This window comes from Neopsephotus bourkii, unplaced genomic scaffold (genome assembly GCF_033783945.1).
Source record: "Neopsephotus bourkii isolate Nb327-2 ecotype Australia unplaced genomic scaffold, CSIRO-AGI_Nbou_v1 NB_1638, whole genome shotgun sequence".
In the NCBI taxonomy this organism is placed as follows: domain Eukaryota; kingdom Metazoa; phylum Chordata; class Aves; order Psittaciformes; family Psittacidae; genus Neopsephotus; species Neopsephotus bourkii.
This window is the reverse complement of record NW_026902113.1, coordinates 6,974,337-6,992,403: the sequence shown is the minus strand read 5'-3', so window position 1 is coordinate 6,992,403 and position 18,067 is coordinate 6,974,337. Positions and strand designations below refer to the sequence as shown.

Here is an 18,067-nt window from a genome sequence, read left to right as displayed (position 1 = left end):
ATTTTCTGTAGTGCATCTATATACAAATTAATCAGATATTCAGATAAGAAGGGCTAATGATTCCTACACTGTGGTTGGGAGTTATATTTTCATTGCCTCAAGATAAATATAGGAGCTTGAGCATGATGTAGTAAACCTTAAATGCACCAGTCTGTAAAACTTTTGCTGTGATCATAAAATGTAAATGTTTTCTTTGGATGTGTTTCTCATTATCATCTGTAAAATACATGTCATTTTATGCACTGATGGTTCCAAAGGCAAGCATGCAAATGATAGAGGTGTCTTCAGTTCTGGCATGCACGTCAAATTAATCCTATTTTAATGTCTCAGGACTAAATCCATCATAATTTTTATTTTGTTCCACGGTTGGTTTAGCATTCTTATTCCTGATCTTTGGTCTAGTCCCCTTGTGCAGCCAGCTTTTCTTCCTGAGTCACTGATTCATAATGTTGGACCATTTGATAATTGAGTTGATTATTTTCTCCCCTTTTGAGTTGTAAGTTATTTGTTCTCTTAGCAACAAAAGTCCATTTAATAATAAAGAACAGTATGCGCCATTAATTTTTTGCTGGAAATACATACCAGCTAAATACATGTATGTCTTCTGATACCCAAGTTGCCTTTGTTTTTCTCCACAGAAACTAGTAAAGTGGACTATGTCCTTTTTCAAGCAGCTACAGCAATAATGGAAGCAGTTGTAAGAGAATGGATTCTCTTAGAAAAAACTAGCATTGAGTCACTGCGAACATTCCTTCTAACGTACGTCTTACAAAGGCCTAAGTAAGTATAGAAAATATACCTCTGAACATACAGGATTCGCATAGTCTAGGTTTTCCCAAGGTAGTCTTTGGTTTCCCAGGAAAGTGGTAGAAGACCATTTCAACAATAATTTATCTTCCATTCTTAACACTTGGTTGAATTCTGTAGGGTTATCAGCTTTCACTTACCAATTCATGCAGAATGTTTGAAAAAGAACTGTGTTGAAAATGTTATTGAGCACTTATATTCAGAATTATTTGCAAATATATTTTTGCAATGTGTTTGCAGCCTTCAAAAGTATGTTCGGGAGCAGATTCTATTAGCAGTAGCGGTGATAGTGAAACGGGGATCATTAGACAAATCAATCGACTGCAAAAGCATTTTCCATGAAGTCAGCCAATTGATCAGCAGTGGGAACCCCACTGTGGTAAGTATTTTGGTTTGTTGGTTTGTTTTGGGTTGTTTTTGGTTTTTGTTGTTTTTTTTTTTTTTTTAAATTTAAGCAGTCTGTGTCAGCAGCATAAGTTGCATACTTAGTGATGGTAAAGTCTTGTATGCTTCTCTTACCTAGGAATTAAAATTAGTAGTGAAGTTGATAGCTATGCAAGCAATCATTTACCAAGTTGAAGATTTTTGAATAAGAATGTTTTGGGACTAGGAGTAGTATGTGTGGCTTTTTGGTACACAATTACACCATATTTTCTTAGGGAATAAGTTTCTTTGAGTAGCTGCTTTACATGCCACTGGATTTTTGTGGTTTCTGTGTGTTTCTTTAATAAATCAGCTAGTGTGATCTAGAATGGATTTTCCATTAGCTAACAGCTTTTCACACACTGTTCCATTTCCTTCTGTGTAGTACTGCACCCTCTTGTAGCTCAGCTGTTGGAACAGGCTATGAGCAAGAGGCATGGGCCTCTGCTGTTCTCTGGGTGACGGGTAGGTGGAGGGAAAGGGGCGTGAGGAACTAAAATGTGGAATGGAAATACAAAACTTACTCTTGATTTAATATCATACTTCTAGGGCTAAGTGTTAACTTCCATACTGAGCTCAAAGTGGAAACAAGGTGTCCAATATCTATCTATGCATTTAGTGAAATTCCGTTTGCTATGCCAGGAGATAAGTTTAGGATAGGTCATAATAGAGGCATGTAACTAGAGATTAAAGAGAGGTGATTTTTCTCCAAACGAAAAGTGAAGTATGTGTAGATTCCATGCTGAAACTTTTAACTGAAGCTTTTCTCAAACAAAAAAAAAAAATAGAAGGAACCAGCCCATCACACTGTTGAGTGTTTACAGCAACAGTTGTACAGGATGTGAGTAGCAAATGTTTAACTCTGAAAATTCCATCAAAGTGTACCAGCAGTAATGCAGCTCATGTCATGGTCCTAAAAATAGTGTGTCACCTCTTGAGCACAAGTGATACCCCCCTGTGGTATGGAAATTACAGTTACACTTGTAAAATTTAATTTCACAGTTATTTAGCTTGAGGTGAACATTTTAGCCTTTTGGTTGTGTGTAACTCAGATAGAAAGGGGTATCTGTTTAGAACAATGCTGAGTTCATGTTTCTTTTTCCAGAAAATATAGCGTTGTTAAAATGCAGTCTACAGCTAAGGTTTTCAATTTTTATGCATGCCAGTTTATATGATCTTTCCATGAAGATACAAAAGTGGAGTAGGTGCAAACCTGGATGTTGGCAGAGAAGTCCTCTTTGAACTAACTCTTGCATAGTTATGTTGTATTCAACAGTTGTATTCTGTCCATGCAGTAATACACAGACACGCTACACTGAGCAGCATACATCAACCTAAGACTGTCTGTTGTAAGTGTATCATCCCAGCCTTACTGCAGAACAGGGCATGTTGCAGAGAAGCTCTGGCTGGGTGAAGGAGTAGTGTTTCACTCTCCAAGTTCCACTTCCTGACACCCTACAGAGACCCAGTTAGACTCAGTTTTTAATTTCCTTTTATCCACCTCCTTTCTTCACAAGTATTAATTTTGCCATAGTTTTTTCAAAGTATTTGTGCTCAAGCTTGAAGAATGGTATTGAAAATGTCTTGAGTATACAAAGATGTTTTCTACTCTGGTACTCTAATATGTCTCAGTAGCAAAAAATGATGCGTTAATGCTGAATCATCTTTTCTGTAAGGCACAGTGTGTTAGTCTTTGGCAGGCAGATTATAGACATACTCCCATGTATGTATGAGGTTTTTAAATTATAAAATAATTATTATTAATAAAAATTTTCTTGTAATCTTCTGAGACTTTAAGAGAAACTGGTACTTGCACAGCTTCATGTGACACAGGTCTAATAAGTGGTAATGAAATTGTGTTCACACAGTGTCTGCCACAACTGAGCACTAGGGGGTTCAGGGCATGCCTTTTATATGAATATATAACAACTTTGAAGGGTTGTATAAGTAGTACAATGAAATATCCACTTACCTTTTCAGGTATGGGTGGGTGTGTTTTGTATTTGTGTCCCTGTAATGTACAGCCATACCCATCAGGCTAGATGGAACCATGGTCTTGTGGCTGCTTTGCTGCTGTGTGAAGTCTCAGGTAAGGGTGCTTCAGGGTATGGTATGAAATTAAAGATCCAAGATACACCACCAGGACAGTGCCATGTACATGTCACAGGTGTTTCTGCACTTCACTGGAGGTGTGTTTGCATTAGTTATTTATAGAAACAGGCCTTCATCCACGTCAGGGAGGAGGCTAGGGTATGGGTGCTGGGAGAGAACAGCAGATGTTTTCCAGCCCTCTGTGCCTTCCTGACTCTTTCCAGTTTCTTAACATGTCTTCCCTGTGATGTGATATGCACTCTTCCTTCCAGCCTTGTACACCCAAATTTCAGAAGTCTGTCATACCTGTGACTCCTGATTCTCTGTCAAGTCTCTTGGTTGCTTTCTGTATTCTTCCCAGGCTTCTGCTCCATGTTCTCTCTGACCTATTGCCTACCCATTTGTGTCTTCCTACCTGAGGACTTGGCAGCTGCCAAGTAACATATGGAGTCAGCAGCAGATTACTTCATATTTAAAAATATTTAAAGCTCTCGAACATGGCTCTTAGCTGTTGATAATGACTTTCTACAGGAGTTTATAACTGAGAGGAAGTCCTTTTTAAAAAAGCAAAGTAGTCTCTCACCTGCTTCCCACTTGCTTTCTGCTCTCTGCTGTCTCTGAAGCTTTCTGGCCCTTATCTTATAAGAATAAAATAGTAACTTAATTTTTTCCATTCCCTGCAACCCTCCACCCAGTTCCTGTCAGACATCTGTACTAGTTTTGTGTGTGTTAGGCACTCCTGCTCCATGAAATCTTCAGGACTTTTCAGTAACATCTTGTCATGGTCAAGTCAGGAGGGCTGGTGTAATGACAGCAGAGAATGTAGGTGGTACTTTTGCATGTGTCTTTTTGCAGGATTTGATGTGCTTAATACCTTAACTTCTCAACTATTAGTTTTGAATACCTTTAGAAATGGATGTACTTTGAGGGTGGAACTTGAAGGTATGTTGAATAATGCTGTGGCAAACTGACATGGGAGCAAGACTGATGGATGAACTATTGAGAATGAAAAAAAACCCAGGAGACTGGAGGGGGGGACGGGACAAAAACAGAACAAAAGAGCAAAAAGAAGATTAGAAGGAAGACGAGGAGAGGAATAGTGATGAGAAGAAAGTTTGCAGGAGATGAAAAAGGTGGCTTTGGTATCAACCAGTCTCTTAATAGTGGAACACAGTGTACATGTTAAGGAAATAACAGGGCACTAAGGAGAGGTAATACTACAGGCATGAGAAGCATGTGTGGTTAGAGCTAGGGTTTGAACCTGGAGTGTTGGATCTTGCTACCACTTCTCTGCCATATGGAGCTTTATTGATCTCAAGGATGAAACCCTTGTATGGGAAGGGAAAGCAAACTATAGAGAGTCTGGCTGTCTGATCATTTATAAATGAGTTTAGGTGGTAATCCTCTGTGAGGACAAGGATTAGCTTTGTAGTTCCTGGTTTTATTTTTCCTAGCTCCTGCTGTAACATCAGTACAAGCCATCCTGCTGCTCATGAAGGAGAGTCTGATCTCCTTCCAATAGCAATTTTAGGATCTCTTTAAAAAACCTTCATCTCTGGGGGCGGAGCTTCTGGCAGTAGACACAGTATCATAGGCGAATCTTAAAATGCAAATACATATTTTCTGTCACCAATTTGAAAATTTTGGAGAACTTTGTAGGCCAAGTTCTTCTCAACTCTAAATGCCTTTAATTTCTTGGTATTTGCTTTTTCGTTAGAATATTTTGCATTTGCATAGCTGATTTGTCTGTCATCCATGACAGAAGGACAAGAATTCTGGCCACTAAAGTGATTGATTTCCATGAGGAGGAACTGGAACAACCATCAAATGTATTTTGTTTGAAACTGGGCTAGGATAGAGGTCATACCTCTATTTCTTCTGGAATATGAGTAGGCGAATGCAGAGGGGTCCAGTTGTAGTCCTGACACTGGACTGGGAAGCAGCAGAAGCTGTGTTTTTTAAGATCTACAATGCATATAGTAAAATGTAGTCTAGTATAAAGCTCCATACCTGAAGCCTGAATTTTTCTGTAAATGCAAGACTTGTCAGGAATTACTGGAATTGCTCTGAGAGCCTAGAAGTTCCATCTATCTTAAAATCTGTAAAACTGTTATTCTATTTCCCAGTGTTCATGGTTGGGCTAGAGTGGAGATTCTGATGCATCAGGTTACCTGAAACTGCTGAAGAATGTGCTGTGGATGATTAAAGAAGTTTATTGACCTTTGCTCCATCTTTAGCACCTCTTTGTCTCAGCGGTACTGCCCTTCTGAATAGATATGTTCAGTAATAAACTGGTATCTGTGGGACTCTACTTAAAAACAGCCTTCTCCCTTCTAATCTCCCTTTTTTCTTTAATTTTTTTTTCTTCTTTAAGCAAATCTGCTGTGCAGCACAGCTACATAACAGCTCATTTGGCATATATGGCAGGCAGAGGTGGGCAAGAAGGATTAGGAATGAGTACTGGGAAAAGTGGAGGGAGAGAGAACACCTGCTACCAAAGAGCATCTGTCAGAATGATGAATATTTAAAGATGGGCAATGCTGATGGTGAGCTGCATGGGTAGTCTTGCTATTAATTATTTTGAATTTAATTGGAAGTCTTGGATTGCAGCTACTGTAGGATTGCAGGTTCAGCTGGTGCATATCAGACAAGAACATGGAGGATATGTTACTCTTAGATAAATGGTTTTCAGACCTTCACTTTTTTTTCCCCTCCTGATTTCTGCTTCACAACCTCACCTGTCCCCAGAGAAACAAAGAAAAGCATGTTTTACACCCTGTGCTCCAGCAAACTCTGCCTGGACCTCTTTCCTTTATTAGTAGAGGCTGCTACTTCCCTTCTGTCTTTGGCCAAAGCCTGCATGCTTCACATGCCACAAGATCATCTTCCTGTGGCCCCCAGGGAGTCACTGAGGAATTGATTAATTTTTTATTTTTTAATTTTTTTTCCTGTCTCAGCTCAACCTTGGGGGTTTCCCTTTCTTGGTTTGCCTGGTTCCCCCCAAGCAAGGGAAGCAGGGACTCACCCGTTGTGCTGTTGTAGGCTTGGTGTGTTAACGTGGTGCCAGTCATCCCTCTTTGCACTGTGGCAAAGGAAGAATGGGAAGAAAGGGGTGCACTGTCTAGCCAGTCCCTTAACTGCTGACAGCACAAAACTGCAGCTGTGGGTCCTATTCCTATCATCCTGTCCCTGCTCTATAGCTTTTTTCCATCAGTTGGCTCATTTGGGAAGGATCAAACAGATAAAATCCAGTGGGTTCTTCCTGGTCCTTGCTTATATTTCTTCAGAATATACTCAGGTTTTCTGTGGTTGGAAACTACTGCTTCAGCTCCTGGGTTTCTCTTTGTACATAATGGTATTTCTTTTGGCCCTGTGGCCATCCTGTTAACCTTTTGATTTGTAGTTGCTGCCTACATTCTGGGGATTTAGATACTCTGAAAATGTTAGCAAATGCAGCTGTGCTTATTCAAGGAAGTTAGTGAAGAAGTATATTACTGCCTTTATAAAGGAAGCCTTGCTTTAGACAATTTATTTTGTAAATTTGCTTTTGATACATTCTCATTACAGAGTTTCATCACCTAAGAGCATAACAGCAGAGTCTGCCTCTGTCAGATTTACTCTTTGATTCTTCTTGCTCTTGTGCAACTTAAAATTAGCTTGTTCAGGGATAGTATTAAATGCTTCTTGGGGCTTCCCTTTTGTTTCAGTTACAGAGTTTACATTATATGAATGGAGATTAAAAGTCCTCTAAATGCATATTCTAATGTAACAGAGTAGATGTTATGATTTGCTCTGTTCAGGTGAGGCTTATTCTTTTAAATATACTTTCATTTTTCTGTAGATAGACACTTGCAGAAAGTGGGAGTGTGTTGCATGACAGTTTAGGCTTTGTAGTAAAATGAATGATTTAATCAAACCTCGCTGTATCTCTGCTCTGACTTCCAGAACAGAAGAAACATTTTCAGTGCGGTAGTTTGTTCTGCTTTGTCTGTTGGCTTTTCTGCCTCAGAGCTGTTGTACCACATGTCCATTTTTTCCTAAGCTGTATTTGAACTCTTCTTCCTTTCAGATGCTTTGTAACCTAACTACTCACAAATGAAACTGTTAACTTATTGCATGGGCAATTCAGGCACAAGTGTGAAATCCCTTCAAACATTATGGCTTTAACTTTTGTTATAGGGTACATTCCATTTGGAGGAATAAGCTACATTTAGTTACATCTGAATTTCATTAATGATATATAAAGGTTTTTTACTGTTAAAATGGTTCATGATCTTTCTGTAGTGTCTCCGTTTTACTAAAGTAATTCAAAAAGAAAACCACTAAAACAATGTTACTACTGGGTGTCTGATTGCCAAGTTAATCTCTTATCACAAGTCCCATTGATCTTCTGTTTGAGCAGCTGAGAGTCTATTTTATGTATAGCGATCTTTCATAAAGTTTATTCCTGGTAATAAAGCTAACTGGGGTGAGTGCCAAGCTATTCTCAGAGGCAGCCCGCTCTCAACAAGAGAAGTATTTTATTTTGTTAGATGGGGTTATTGTTTGGGTATGTACTTGTGGCAGAACTAGCGAAATTGCTAGCGAGTGAGTCAAACTAGGTTCAGAGGTGTACTCTTACTGGTATGGAGTTAATGGCATTACTGCGCAATAGACATTCAGATCTGACTTTTAATATGATGCCCAGAGTCATGTGTGTTTTCTACTTATTACTGTATGGTATTACTAAATTGGATTCTTAATCTCTTCTAACCTTAAAAAAAAACCCCAACAACTCAAAATCCCAAAAAACTTATACTCTAGAACTTTACATGTATTAAGTGCATTTAATTTTATTATGTGTAAGGAAGTAATTTTATTTCACGTACGACAACTGTATTGGTTTATCTGAAATTATGTTGTGTTTCAGATTTTGGAAATCTTTCCAGTAGCTTACATTTATGTTGAGGTACTTAGTGTCCTCATACCAAACAAAAGTGCGTTAAAAAAAAGAGTTTCAAAATATCAGTAGTTAAAAGTTACTTTTCATAATGTAAAATTTTACTTTTAGTTAAGTTTACTTTAGCTTTATGCCAGAGTTTCTGAAGTATTACTGTGTATTTGGAAGAGTTCAGTAGGTCTTATGGCAGTTTGAGGAAGCAGTGGTGGTTTTGTATGCAGCTCTCTTCAAATGCTTGACATTGCAGTCACAGGTTACAGGTCTTGATGTGTTCCTCTGCTCTTGTCTGTAAGCTCATCTCCTGGGGGTTTGCACCTACCTTCTAGGAAACAAATCTCAAGCAGTCGCCTCTCAGCCTGTTGTTGCAGTAAATTTTAAGTTATTGGGCAATAGCTAATCTTTGATCTTCTCTTGCTCTGGTCACCTGGATATACAGGAGTACTTACAATTCCATGTGTATTCAAGGGGTAAGTGCAGATGCAGATAGTGACAGAAGTGGATGTGCCTGCAATAAGTACAGCACCCTTGGGATGGTGAGGGAATGGGGCAGGATTTGCACTCCAGATATTAAAATATCAAGGTGAAAGAGTTGGTGGGATGCTGGGAATCCAGTGGGAGAGAGAGAACAGAGGAATGCAGTGTTCCCTGGTGTTCACTGTGAGCTAGGGTGCTGGAGGGAGTAATAAATACAGTAATTTTATGCTTCTCCTTTCATGCTTGAAGAAGGTACTGATGGCAGAACTACATGAAATATGTCCTACTGAAATCAGGGGAACAGGTCACTGCTCAAGATGCTTTATCAGACTCTTGGATTCAATCAGCCTAGCTGTATCTATTGCTTTTTACATCTTTGAAGAGGTTTCCTTACCATCAATCATAAAATTTAACCTTCTTTTTAAATTTCTCCTTGAAATCAGGAGAGAAGCACACAAACAGAACCTGGAATGCACTTTACTGTCCAAACAGAAAGGGATAAATTATTATATGCCACATAAACCCACTGGAGAAATTGGAAAGAGAAAAGCATCTATTATTTCAGCTAATGTTAACTGTTTGTAATCACAGTGGGAATAAACCTTTTTTCCCCTATTGCTCCTTAACTGTCACTTGAACTTATGATTTATTTTCCAGTGACTGGCAGCCAACTGCAAGTGATGGGTGGTCTGCCTCAGTGCTCTGCTTGTCCTTCATGGTGGTTTGGTGCAAAGATCTCAGCATGATAAATCAGAAGCAGCTTAGCTTTAGCCAGCCTGTTTTACTATTGTAGTCATTAATACCACATGGTAATTATGGTATGTCATAGAGCATCAAACTGTACAGATTTGTAATTGCAGCTAATGATGTCTGTAAATCATGCCTTCTCTGAGCTGAAAAGTATCAGTGTGTCAGTAATTCAAGCACCAAATAAAAGCCTGCATTTAAAAGTATTTAGACAGTCTTGTTGGATTTCTGCATCTCCTGGCACATAATGAAACTGGGCAGTGTTTTCTGGCAACTTTGCGTGATTCCTTCAAAAACATGTATTCTTATTTGAAGCATTGTTCTAGAGCCAAACATGGGGAGAGATGTTCTAGAGCCAACATGGTTGGGTGGTGGAGGGAGAAGGTTTAGTTTGGAGTTTTTTTAATCCAGATTAATTATTTTTATATGGAACTTTTACTGTTGGATTAAAAACTCAGCATTAGACTACACTAATTTTTTTATATTGTATCAAATGGATTTTCTCTAAATAAAAAATATTTATTGCGTAAATAGCTTACACAGAAATTTGGAAATAAGATACCGAAATGTTTGAGCTAATGAGAAATCTTTCTAAGTCCAGTACAGAACTGACAAAATTGCATTTTTTTACTTGAATAAAGTGTGATGCTGTTTTTCACTGTCAAAATGTTGCTTTTATCATGTGATATGTGACAGTAGTGACTGTAGATGAGAAATAGTCACTTGAAATAAACAGTTATTTCTTTAAAATGAGAAAGTGTGGATTTAACAACTGACGAGCAATATGCTAGTCCATTGCACATCTTTATTATGCAGTAGAAGAGAAAACCATGTATTACCACGAAGCTGCTATGTTCGATCTGTCTGGGACTTAGCAAGTAAGAATGTTAATTTAGTGTATACTGGCTAAGATAACTAGTTGTCTGGGAGGTCAAGGTACTGACTTCAGAGGCATTTCTGAACAAAGATGTTGCAGTTGGTGGGTGGATGGCACTGGTCTCAGCTGTTGTATGAGCTTGCATAAATAGTATCATCTCCACTTTAATCTTTCGGGTGTTCAGAGGTAGTGTGCATATTTCTGTTTAACCCCTGGACACTTGCTGGCATGCATGACCCTTTAACAATTCCTATCCCTCTGTCCATCCCTGGCACCTTGGCTCCAAACAGTCTGGGAAGATAGCCAGTAATTTTGAAAGTTTTTGTTAAGAACATCACTTTAACAAGATATATTTTCATACCATCAGTATACACTTTCTGTAGTGCTTATTACAGTAGTGTGTAGCACACTTCAAAAGTACTACTTGCATCTTCACAGTACAGTATTTATTCCCCTTTGTGTGTTGTGATCAGTTAAAAAGAATATATTCAAACTGGTGATGGTGGTTACTGGACTTTGGCACCAGGAAAAAAAGGCTTTTTTAATTTCAGAAAGCAGCAACAAAGGCTGGAGCAGTGTGTTTCATAAAAGAAAGTTAGCTTTTAAGTTGTATTTTGGGATAAGCATTTGATTTACCTTACCATAAATTTTGAAAATGAAAAAGATACTTAAATCTTCGGTATTCATGGATCTGTCTCTCTAAAATTAATGTGCCTTTTTCTCACCAATTTTTATATTGCTTCAGAGATGTCGTTTTAGCAGAGTAGCTTCACAAGCCTCAGAAATTACCTTTAAATGTTGTGCTTTAGAGGAAGGTATCCAGAAGCTTTCATGCATCAAAGCTTTCTGCATATTCCTCTTCTTTTTCTTTGTGGGGGAGAGAGAAAAGATGCAGTCGATGGTGTATTGTAGGTGTTAATTTTGACTAGCTTTTGTCACTTTTGGTGGTATACTTTTAATCATGATTAAATACGAAGATAGTAAGTGTAACAAATGCAAAGAAGGGCTAAAGTGAACTTCAGAGTGGCCTGAAGTATTTGGTAAATAAAAATAAGTGGAAACTGAATCTCCCTTGAAAACTGTAAAGCCCTCTGCACAGGGAGAGAAGGTTAACGGGGAGGCTGGGAAATGTATTCTAGTAAGTTTGTTTCCATTTTTTTCAGTGATGTTCTCACAGGTGCTAGTTTTTGTATTGCTCAAGTACTGGGATTTCTTTTGTAAAGGTGGAGCCTTGTTGATTCCAGAGGTGGTTCACCCAAGGATCTATACTTCTTAAAGTTTGACTTAGAATCATAGGACAGTTAGGGTTGGAAAGGACCTCAAGATCATCAAGTTCCAACCCCCCTGCCATGGGCAGGGACACCTCACACTAAAACTTACTCGTTTGTGTTAAACGAAACTGAAGTACTAGTTGTAGGAAAATGCTAATTAAAAAATTCAAGGACAGTGTAGGTGGTATTACATTATTGGACATATTTTAATTATGTTACTCCCCCTATTTTTTTTTTTTTAAGCAAACTTTGGCCTGTTCCATTTTAACGGCATTGTTGAGTGAATTCTCAAGTTCAAGTAAAACCAGCAACATTGGACTAAGCATGGAGTTCCATGGTAACTGTAAACGTATATTTCAGGTAAACTAGTTCTGTATAATATATACTACCTGTCTTTCTAAAATGTAACAATTGGAAGCAGAAGTATTTTATTATGCCAGGTGCATTCAGGTACAGTACCTGCCTGACAGCATTTAATAGACAAATATATTATAAATGCAGGTGTTGGCTACTGCAGGAAAGTTGATAATGTATTTTTTTAAAAACTTGTATCAAAAAAGTGCAGTCCCTTTTTTCCCGTTTTATTAATGATAGAGCTGCAGATCTTTATGTGGTTGGACTCTTTAATTCCTTGGCTACCAATTGCAAACAAAACGAATACTCTCTGGAACAATGATAGTCTTAAATATAGCTTTGGTTTAAAGCCAAGGAGAGCTATGTATTTAAAAATATTATTGCAGATGGTGTAGTCTGGTTGTCTCAGATGTATTGTTTGGCCAGGCAGAAATGTTTTTGTGAAGGCATTGCTTTAAACTGACTGTGGAACAACTTACCAACTTTTTTTTCATGCCAAAGACCAATCCTCTCCTCCACCAGCTGTTAAAACATATTGTTAAGTTTTTCTTTTAATGACTAGCATTTATGAGAAGGTTTTTATTTCTTATTCTTTACAAACACAATCTAGTAATTTTGGCATAAGTATGTGTATGGGGGGGTTCTGACTTACAACTTCAGAATTTTTTCTGTGTTTTAATGAAAAATAGATTGAAAACAGAAAATTCTTCGTTTTAGTAAAGTATTTATTTTTGATCAACATCTGAATTAATCACTGACTCTATTAATATATTGTGTTTGTCCTGACTATAGGAGGATGATCTGCGGCAGATCTTCATGCTCACAGTAGAGGTACTTCAGGAATTCAGCAGACGGGAAAACCTCAATGCTCAGATGTCTTCAGTGTTTCAGCGCTATCTTGCACTAGCCAATCAGGTCTTAAGCTGGAACTTCCTTCCTCCAAATTATATCCTTTTAATGTCAGACCCTTTTTATTACAGCTGACTTAAGTCACTTCTACTGGCTGATAGGTAAAGTCTTTGTGAGGAGAGAAAAATGTAAAACTTACAAGCCTTTTATTTAGTCCTTGATTTATGTTTTCTTTCATTAGTGCTCTTGGTAACCCCCGTGCTTGCTAGTAAATGCTTACATACAGAAGCTGCTGTTGCTCTTCATTAAAGCCGTAAAGTATTTTATATAAAAGGCAAAACCAGTTTGGCAGAGCAGCCACCAGTTACGGGTTGATGGCTCATCTGGTTAGTGCAGGGGAGAGGAAAAGTGTAATATGGTACTTTAATGCAGAGCCAAATGGTGAAGAAGTCCAAGGTCTGTCAAATTTTTATGTGGAGATCTGATCTGTCCTACTTCTCTATCAGAGAAGAGGAAGGGGCAGGTAAATGCCCCATTATCTGGGAATGTGCATGCTTTACTGACTCCCCACTCCTATCAATCATTGAAGTGCATGTGCCTACAAGACTGAGAATGGAGTCAAATTATTGCATCTTACAAAAGTTTTTGGAAGATGATTTGGGATTTGTAAAAATTCAAATAATGTGTGAACACTTTATTTGTTTCCCTCAGCTGTAATCTTAAATAGAAGGAAAATGCTCTTTGTGTTGCACAGCGGCGGTTCCCTCTGAATTTGTCTTGCTCTGTGCAGACCTCTGATGTAGTCCTAAATACTGATCTTGTTACAGTTTGAAAGTGAAGGCTCTAGTTCTTCATGAGCGCTTTATCCTAGGCCAAGGGTAAGTGGTGGAGCTAGATGTATACAAGCAAGATGTGGAGCCTTGGGAGTTCCAGCTTTCATTTATACCTCTGTATAACATGAAGTAATTTAGTCTATAGGTGCTAGTAAATAAGTGTTAATTGAAATAGCTGAGCAAGCCATACTGCTGCTTAAGGTTAACAGTGTTTTCTGCTACTTAGTCTACTTTAGGTACTACAGCTGTTACACAAATTCTGGCAACTTCTAGAGATCAGATGGGCCTTTAGTCTGAGCCACAGTTGCTCTTATATGGCTCCATTTCAGACCTTTTCGTAACTTCTGCTGCACTTGATACCATCTTTATGTTTTCTACCACTGGACATTTAATTTTGCTGTAAGAATTACAGCACTAGTTTGGGTCTCCCTTGTCTCTGTAGCAATCTGTTTTCAGAGAAGTTGGAATGGCTTTAATCAGCCCTGAGAAATGCGCGTCTTAGCTGATGAAGATTCAGGAACTGCTGGGGTTTACAGCACCATGTTGATTGTATTGTGGCATAAATCTCTCTTCCTTCAGAAGACTGATTTAAAAGTAAGCGATGACATGGTTTAGTGCGAGGTGTCCCTGCCCATTGCAGGGGGTTTAAAACTAGATGATCTTAAGGTCCTTTTCAGTCCTGACTGTTCTATGATTCTATAATAGCTTGTGGGTAGTGAAACTTAACTTTGCTGTGGTTTCTAAGTAGATAACACATTTCATAAGAACATAAGAACTGTGTTGATTGATCAGTTGGTATCCTCTTGGTACTCTTTCCAAATCTTTACAGTACATTTGCTGAAGCAGTGGGCATAAATTTAATACCCCAAGGATGAAGTAAAATGATCTGTTGTATCCAAAGATTATATCTTTCTTCCCTTAGCTGGCATTTCCTCTGTCAATATAATATTCATTCCCTTATTCCCTGCAGCATAATAATAACCTGCAGTATTTGTATATAATTTTAGCAAGATCCTTGTATCTCCAAAAAAAGAAAGTTAGCATAAATGTGCATTAACTCTACAGTGACTGTCACCAAGAGGCACATTATTTAAATCATCAGGTTGTGAGATTTGAATCAAAACATACTGCTTCTCAAGAGCTTTTGTGCTGTTACAATGTAACAGCATTGTTAAAGTCTTGGACAGTGCTGCTGCCAGTCATAATAGAAGAGTTGTAGTAAGTCTGTATCGTCTATTGCTGGCATGAAAGATGCATTCTGGAACAGTCACTTCATTGGAGCAACAGAAGAGAGGCTGGGACCTACCTACTTTAAAGTTGGAATTCAGTATTTTTCAAGTGTCTTGGCTTATAGTGCCTGCAATGGGAAAGGCAGGGTGTGATGAGCTAGGAGACCTTTTTTTCAGTCACATGCAGTTTCTCCCATTTAGTGTTTCTAACACACAGGTTTTTTTTATCTGATACCCCAAGCTATTAGTTCACCGGGTGTTTGCAGATGCTTCAGAGGGTTTTGGCAGTACTGTTGGAAGTGACAATAACATAGGATTCCTGTATTGCACTATGAACACATGGTAGTTTGTTGTGTCATGTTGGCTTCTGTAGGGTTTCTTTTTTCAGGGCTGTTACAGCACTGTTAAATGTTGTTTACTTGGGTTGAACTCCTTCTAACTCCATCTTTTCTTACATTAATATTTTGACTAAGTAAGGAAGTGCAGGTGATCACTACTGAGAGGTACAGCCCTCTGCTTCACAGGAGTGCTTTCAAGGATCCTGCTTCTTGTACACTGCAAATGTCCAAAATCTCCAGTTAAGGAGCTGAATGTTGCTGGGCTTTAATGCATCTTGGCATGGATGTACATGTCCTATGGAGTCAGGATGTAATTATAATTTGTATTCTTTTACCTCCAGAGATCTTTCTCATTTCTCCTTGACTTGGGGATTTATCTGTTCTTGGCAGCCATATTTTAATGGATTTTGGATAAATGTCCTCAAATGGAAAAGTTGTTAAACAGAACATAAGGTTTTTGTCCAGCTGTCTTCCATCTACAGAAAGGTGTCTACTCCTGTCACTAGGAGCTGTCATAGAATTAGTTATCCTTTATTCATTAACATATGGACTATAGTACATGAATGAAAAGGACCTTGAGCTTCTTCTTGTTTTGGATTTGATGCCTCTACTGGCTTGGTGACAAGCTGTCAAGTGTTCAAGTAAATGTAGGAATAGGGTATTGGACATAAAATGCAGGTTACATAAAGCCAATGGATGCACTCCATTAACATGCATCATTGCCGTTCCATTGAAATTAACGGTGATATGGCAGTTGCATAAACTGACTGAAACTTTTGTCTGATCTGAACACTTTTAAGTATGTTGTTCTTTGGCCACACAGTTAAAGGAACAAAGCTCTTAATATCTCTCTTTTGAAAGTGTATCAAGAATGAGACCCCTTTCTGGGAGATTCTGTGAACCATATAGCTCTGCAGACTTTCAAGATTTGAACTTGGTCCAACCCAGATTGGTAGCATCTGTTATGCATAATGGAAATGTATGAAAAACACATAGAATGCCTCAAGAAAACTTGAAGCTTGTTTTGCAGAATGATTCAAGTTGGCATTGCCTTTGAAAAAGCATGCTGCCTTGACACCTCCAGTGAGCATGATACTGAGCAGAGAACCACCTGGTTGAAAACTTATTTTAGCAGATTCGGGTCCCTAGTTTGATTTGTTGCATGGCTGCAGAAATGATTGAACGTGTACCAAGGAGTGACAACACAGATTTCCCTCAGCAGCAGGGCTGCTTTCCTTAGTTCTTGTGTTTGTTAGCAGCCTGGGATTATTCTGAATTTACTACAGCAATCTGTCCTTATCTGGAAGATGAAGGGTTGGGGTAACGTCCTGGCTATTGTTTGGGATATAAAGAAAAATTCAGTGTAACTAAATATTTGTATTTAAAAAAGTGCAAAAGAGAGCTGCATTTATCAAAGTTACCACTCTTAGGTAAGTAGGTAGGTCCTACCTACTCTTAGGTACCTTACTTACCTACTCTTAGATAGGACCTGACTTTGAAATCCCTGAAGCTTAGAAATTATTTTGAGAGTACTGTGGGTTTTTTTGACAATCGTTTCTAGCAACTTTTTAAGACAAAGTTGGGCAAAACCAAGATAGACATATCCCCTGAATTTGATCATATTGTCACTAAACGTATTTGTATTTATATTGGATTTTTAAACATTTGGGTTTACCTGAATGAGTCCTGAAATCAGTTGGCAGTGAGAGAGCATCTTAAAAGCATTAATATCAGAAGAGGAAAGCAAACCATTAATGACCCTCTTTACAAAGGGGAACTGTTTATATATATATAAACATAGAATACTTAGGGTTGGAAAGGACCTTAAGATCATCTAGTTCCAACCCCCTTGCCATGGGCAGAGACACCACACACTAAACCATGTCACCGAAGACTCCATCCAGGCTGGCACCAAACACTGTCAGGGATGGAGGATTCACAAGTTCCTTGGAAAACCCATTCCAGTGCCTCACCACCCTCACAATAAGGAACTTCTTCCTTATAGCTAACCTGTGTTTTGTTCTTCTGTTCTCTTGCCCAGTGGTTTTAAGTTTCAGTTCTGCAGTGATTTGTCATCAGCTTCCTAAATGGCAGTGAGTATATAGTAGTGGAAAGGTGTGACTCCTGAGCTGTGTCTGCATGACAGTCACTTTGCATATGTGCTTTTAAGTGTAAGTTGGGCTTAAAGTGATTATCCTTCACACTACCAGCTGTATAACCATAGCAGTAAAATGTAGCAGGAGTTGCAGAATCCGCTTGGGTGGGCAACATGAGACTTGGTACTAGCATGGCTGCACTGCGTGCAGCTTCGGAATTGACCGGTTTTAAAATTAGGCTGGGTCTTCCAGCACTTCCTACACCTGTTGCTGCAATCTGAGTCCAGTGTCTCCAACACAAAGTAGCTGTTTCATTCTCATGACAGTTAAGAATAATTGTGTTCAATAATTAAATATTTAAGCATACGTTCCTTCTCCTGAATCCTGAATATATTTGCTGGGAGCATTAAGCTATATAAAGATTTGTTTCTCCATAGGGGGCAGCAAGCCTCTGCATCATCACTTTAGGCAGTTGCTCACAGACTTACCCCATGTGTTCAGCTGACTGGCTAGCAAGCCAGAGGAGATCTTAAAAAGCCGAAGAAAGTCAGTATGTTAACATTATAACACTGGATGGCAGATTTCCATGCATTTACCTTTCTAATGCAGTTTTTGATTTATAAAATGTAAGTCTGACTGACACAAAACTCTCCAGAAAATGTTCCAAACAACAAAAGTGAAGTTATTAAATGAATATTAAGAAAGATACTCAGGCCTTGGCACTCCAGGAGTTTTCCCT

At 38.5% G+C, this 18,067-nt stretch overlaps 1 protein-coding gene across 1 annotated transcript in view; it reads left to right on the top strand.

The window, feature by feature from the left end:
• The window catches only part of XPO4 (exportin 4), a 71,310-nt gene that overhangs the window by 26,009 nt on the left and 27,234 nt on the right, over positions 1-18,067 (top strand). Inside the window, exons 3-6 of the mRNA XM_061374537.1 lie at positions 639-780; positions 1,048-1,186; positions 11,873-11,989; positions 12,776-12,929. Coding sequence (XP_061230521.1) covers positions 639-780; positions 1,048-1,186; positions 11,873-11,989; positions 12,776-12,929 — 552 coding nt within the window. The remainder of the gene's footprint in view (positions 1-638; positions 781-1,047; positions 1,187-11,872; positions 11,990-12,775; positions 12,930-18,067) is intronic.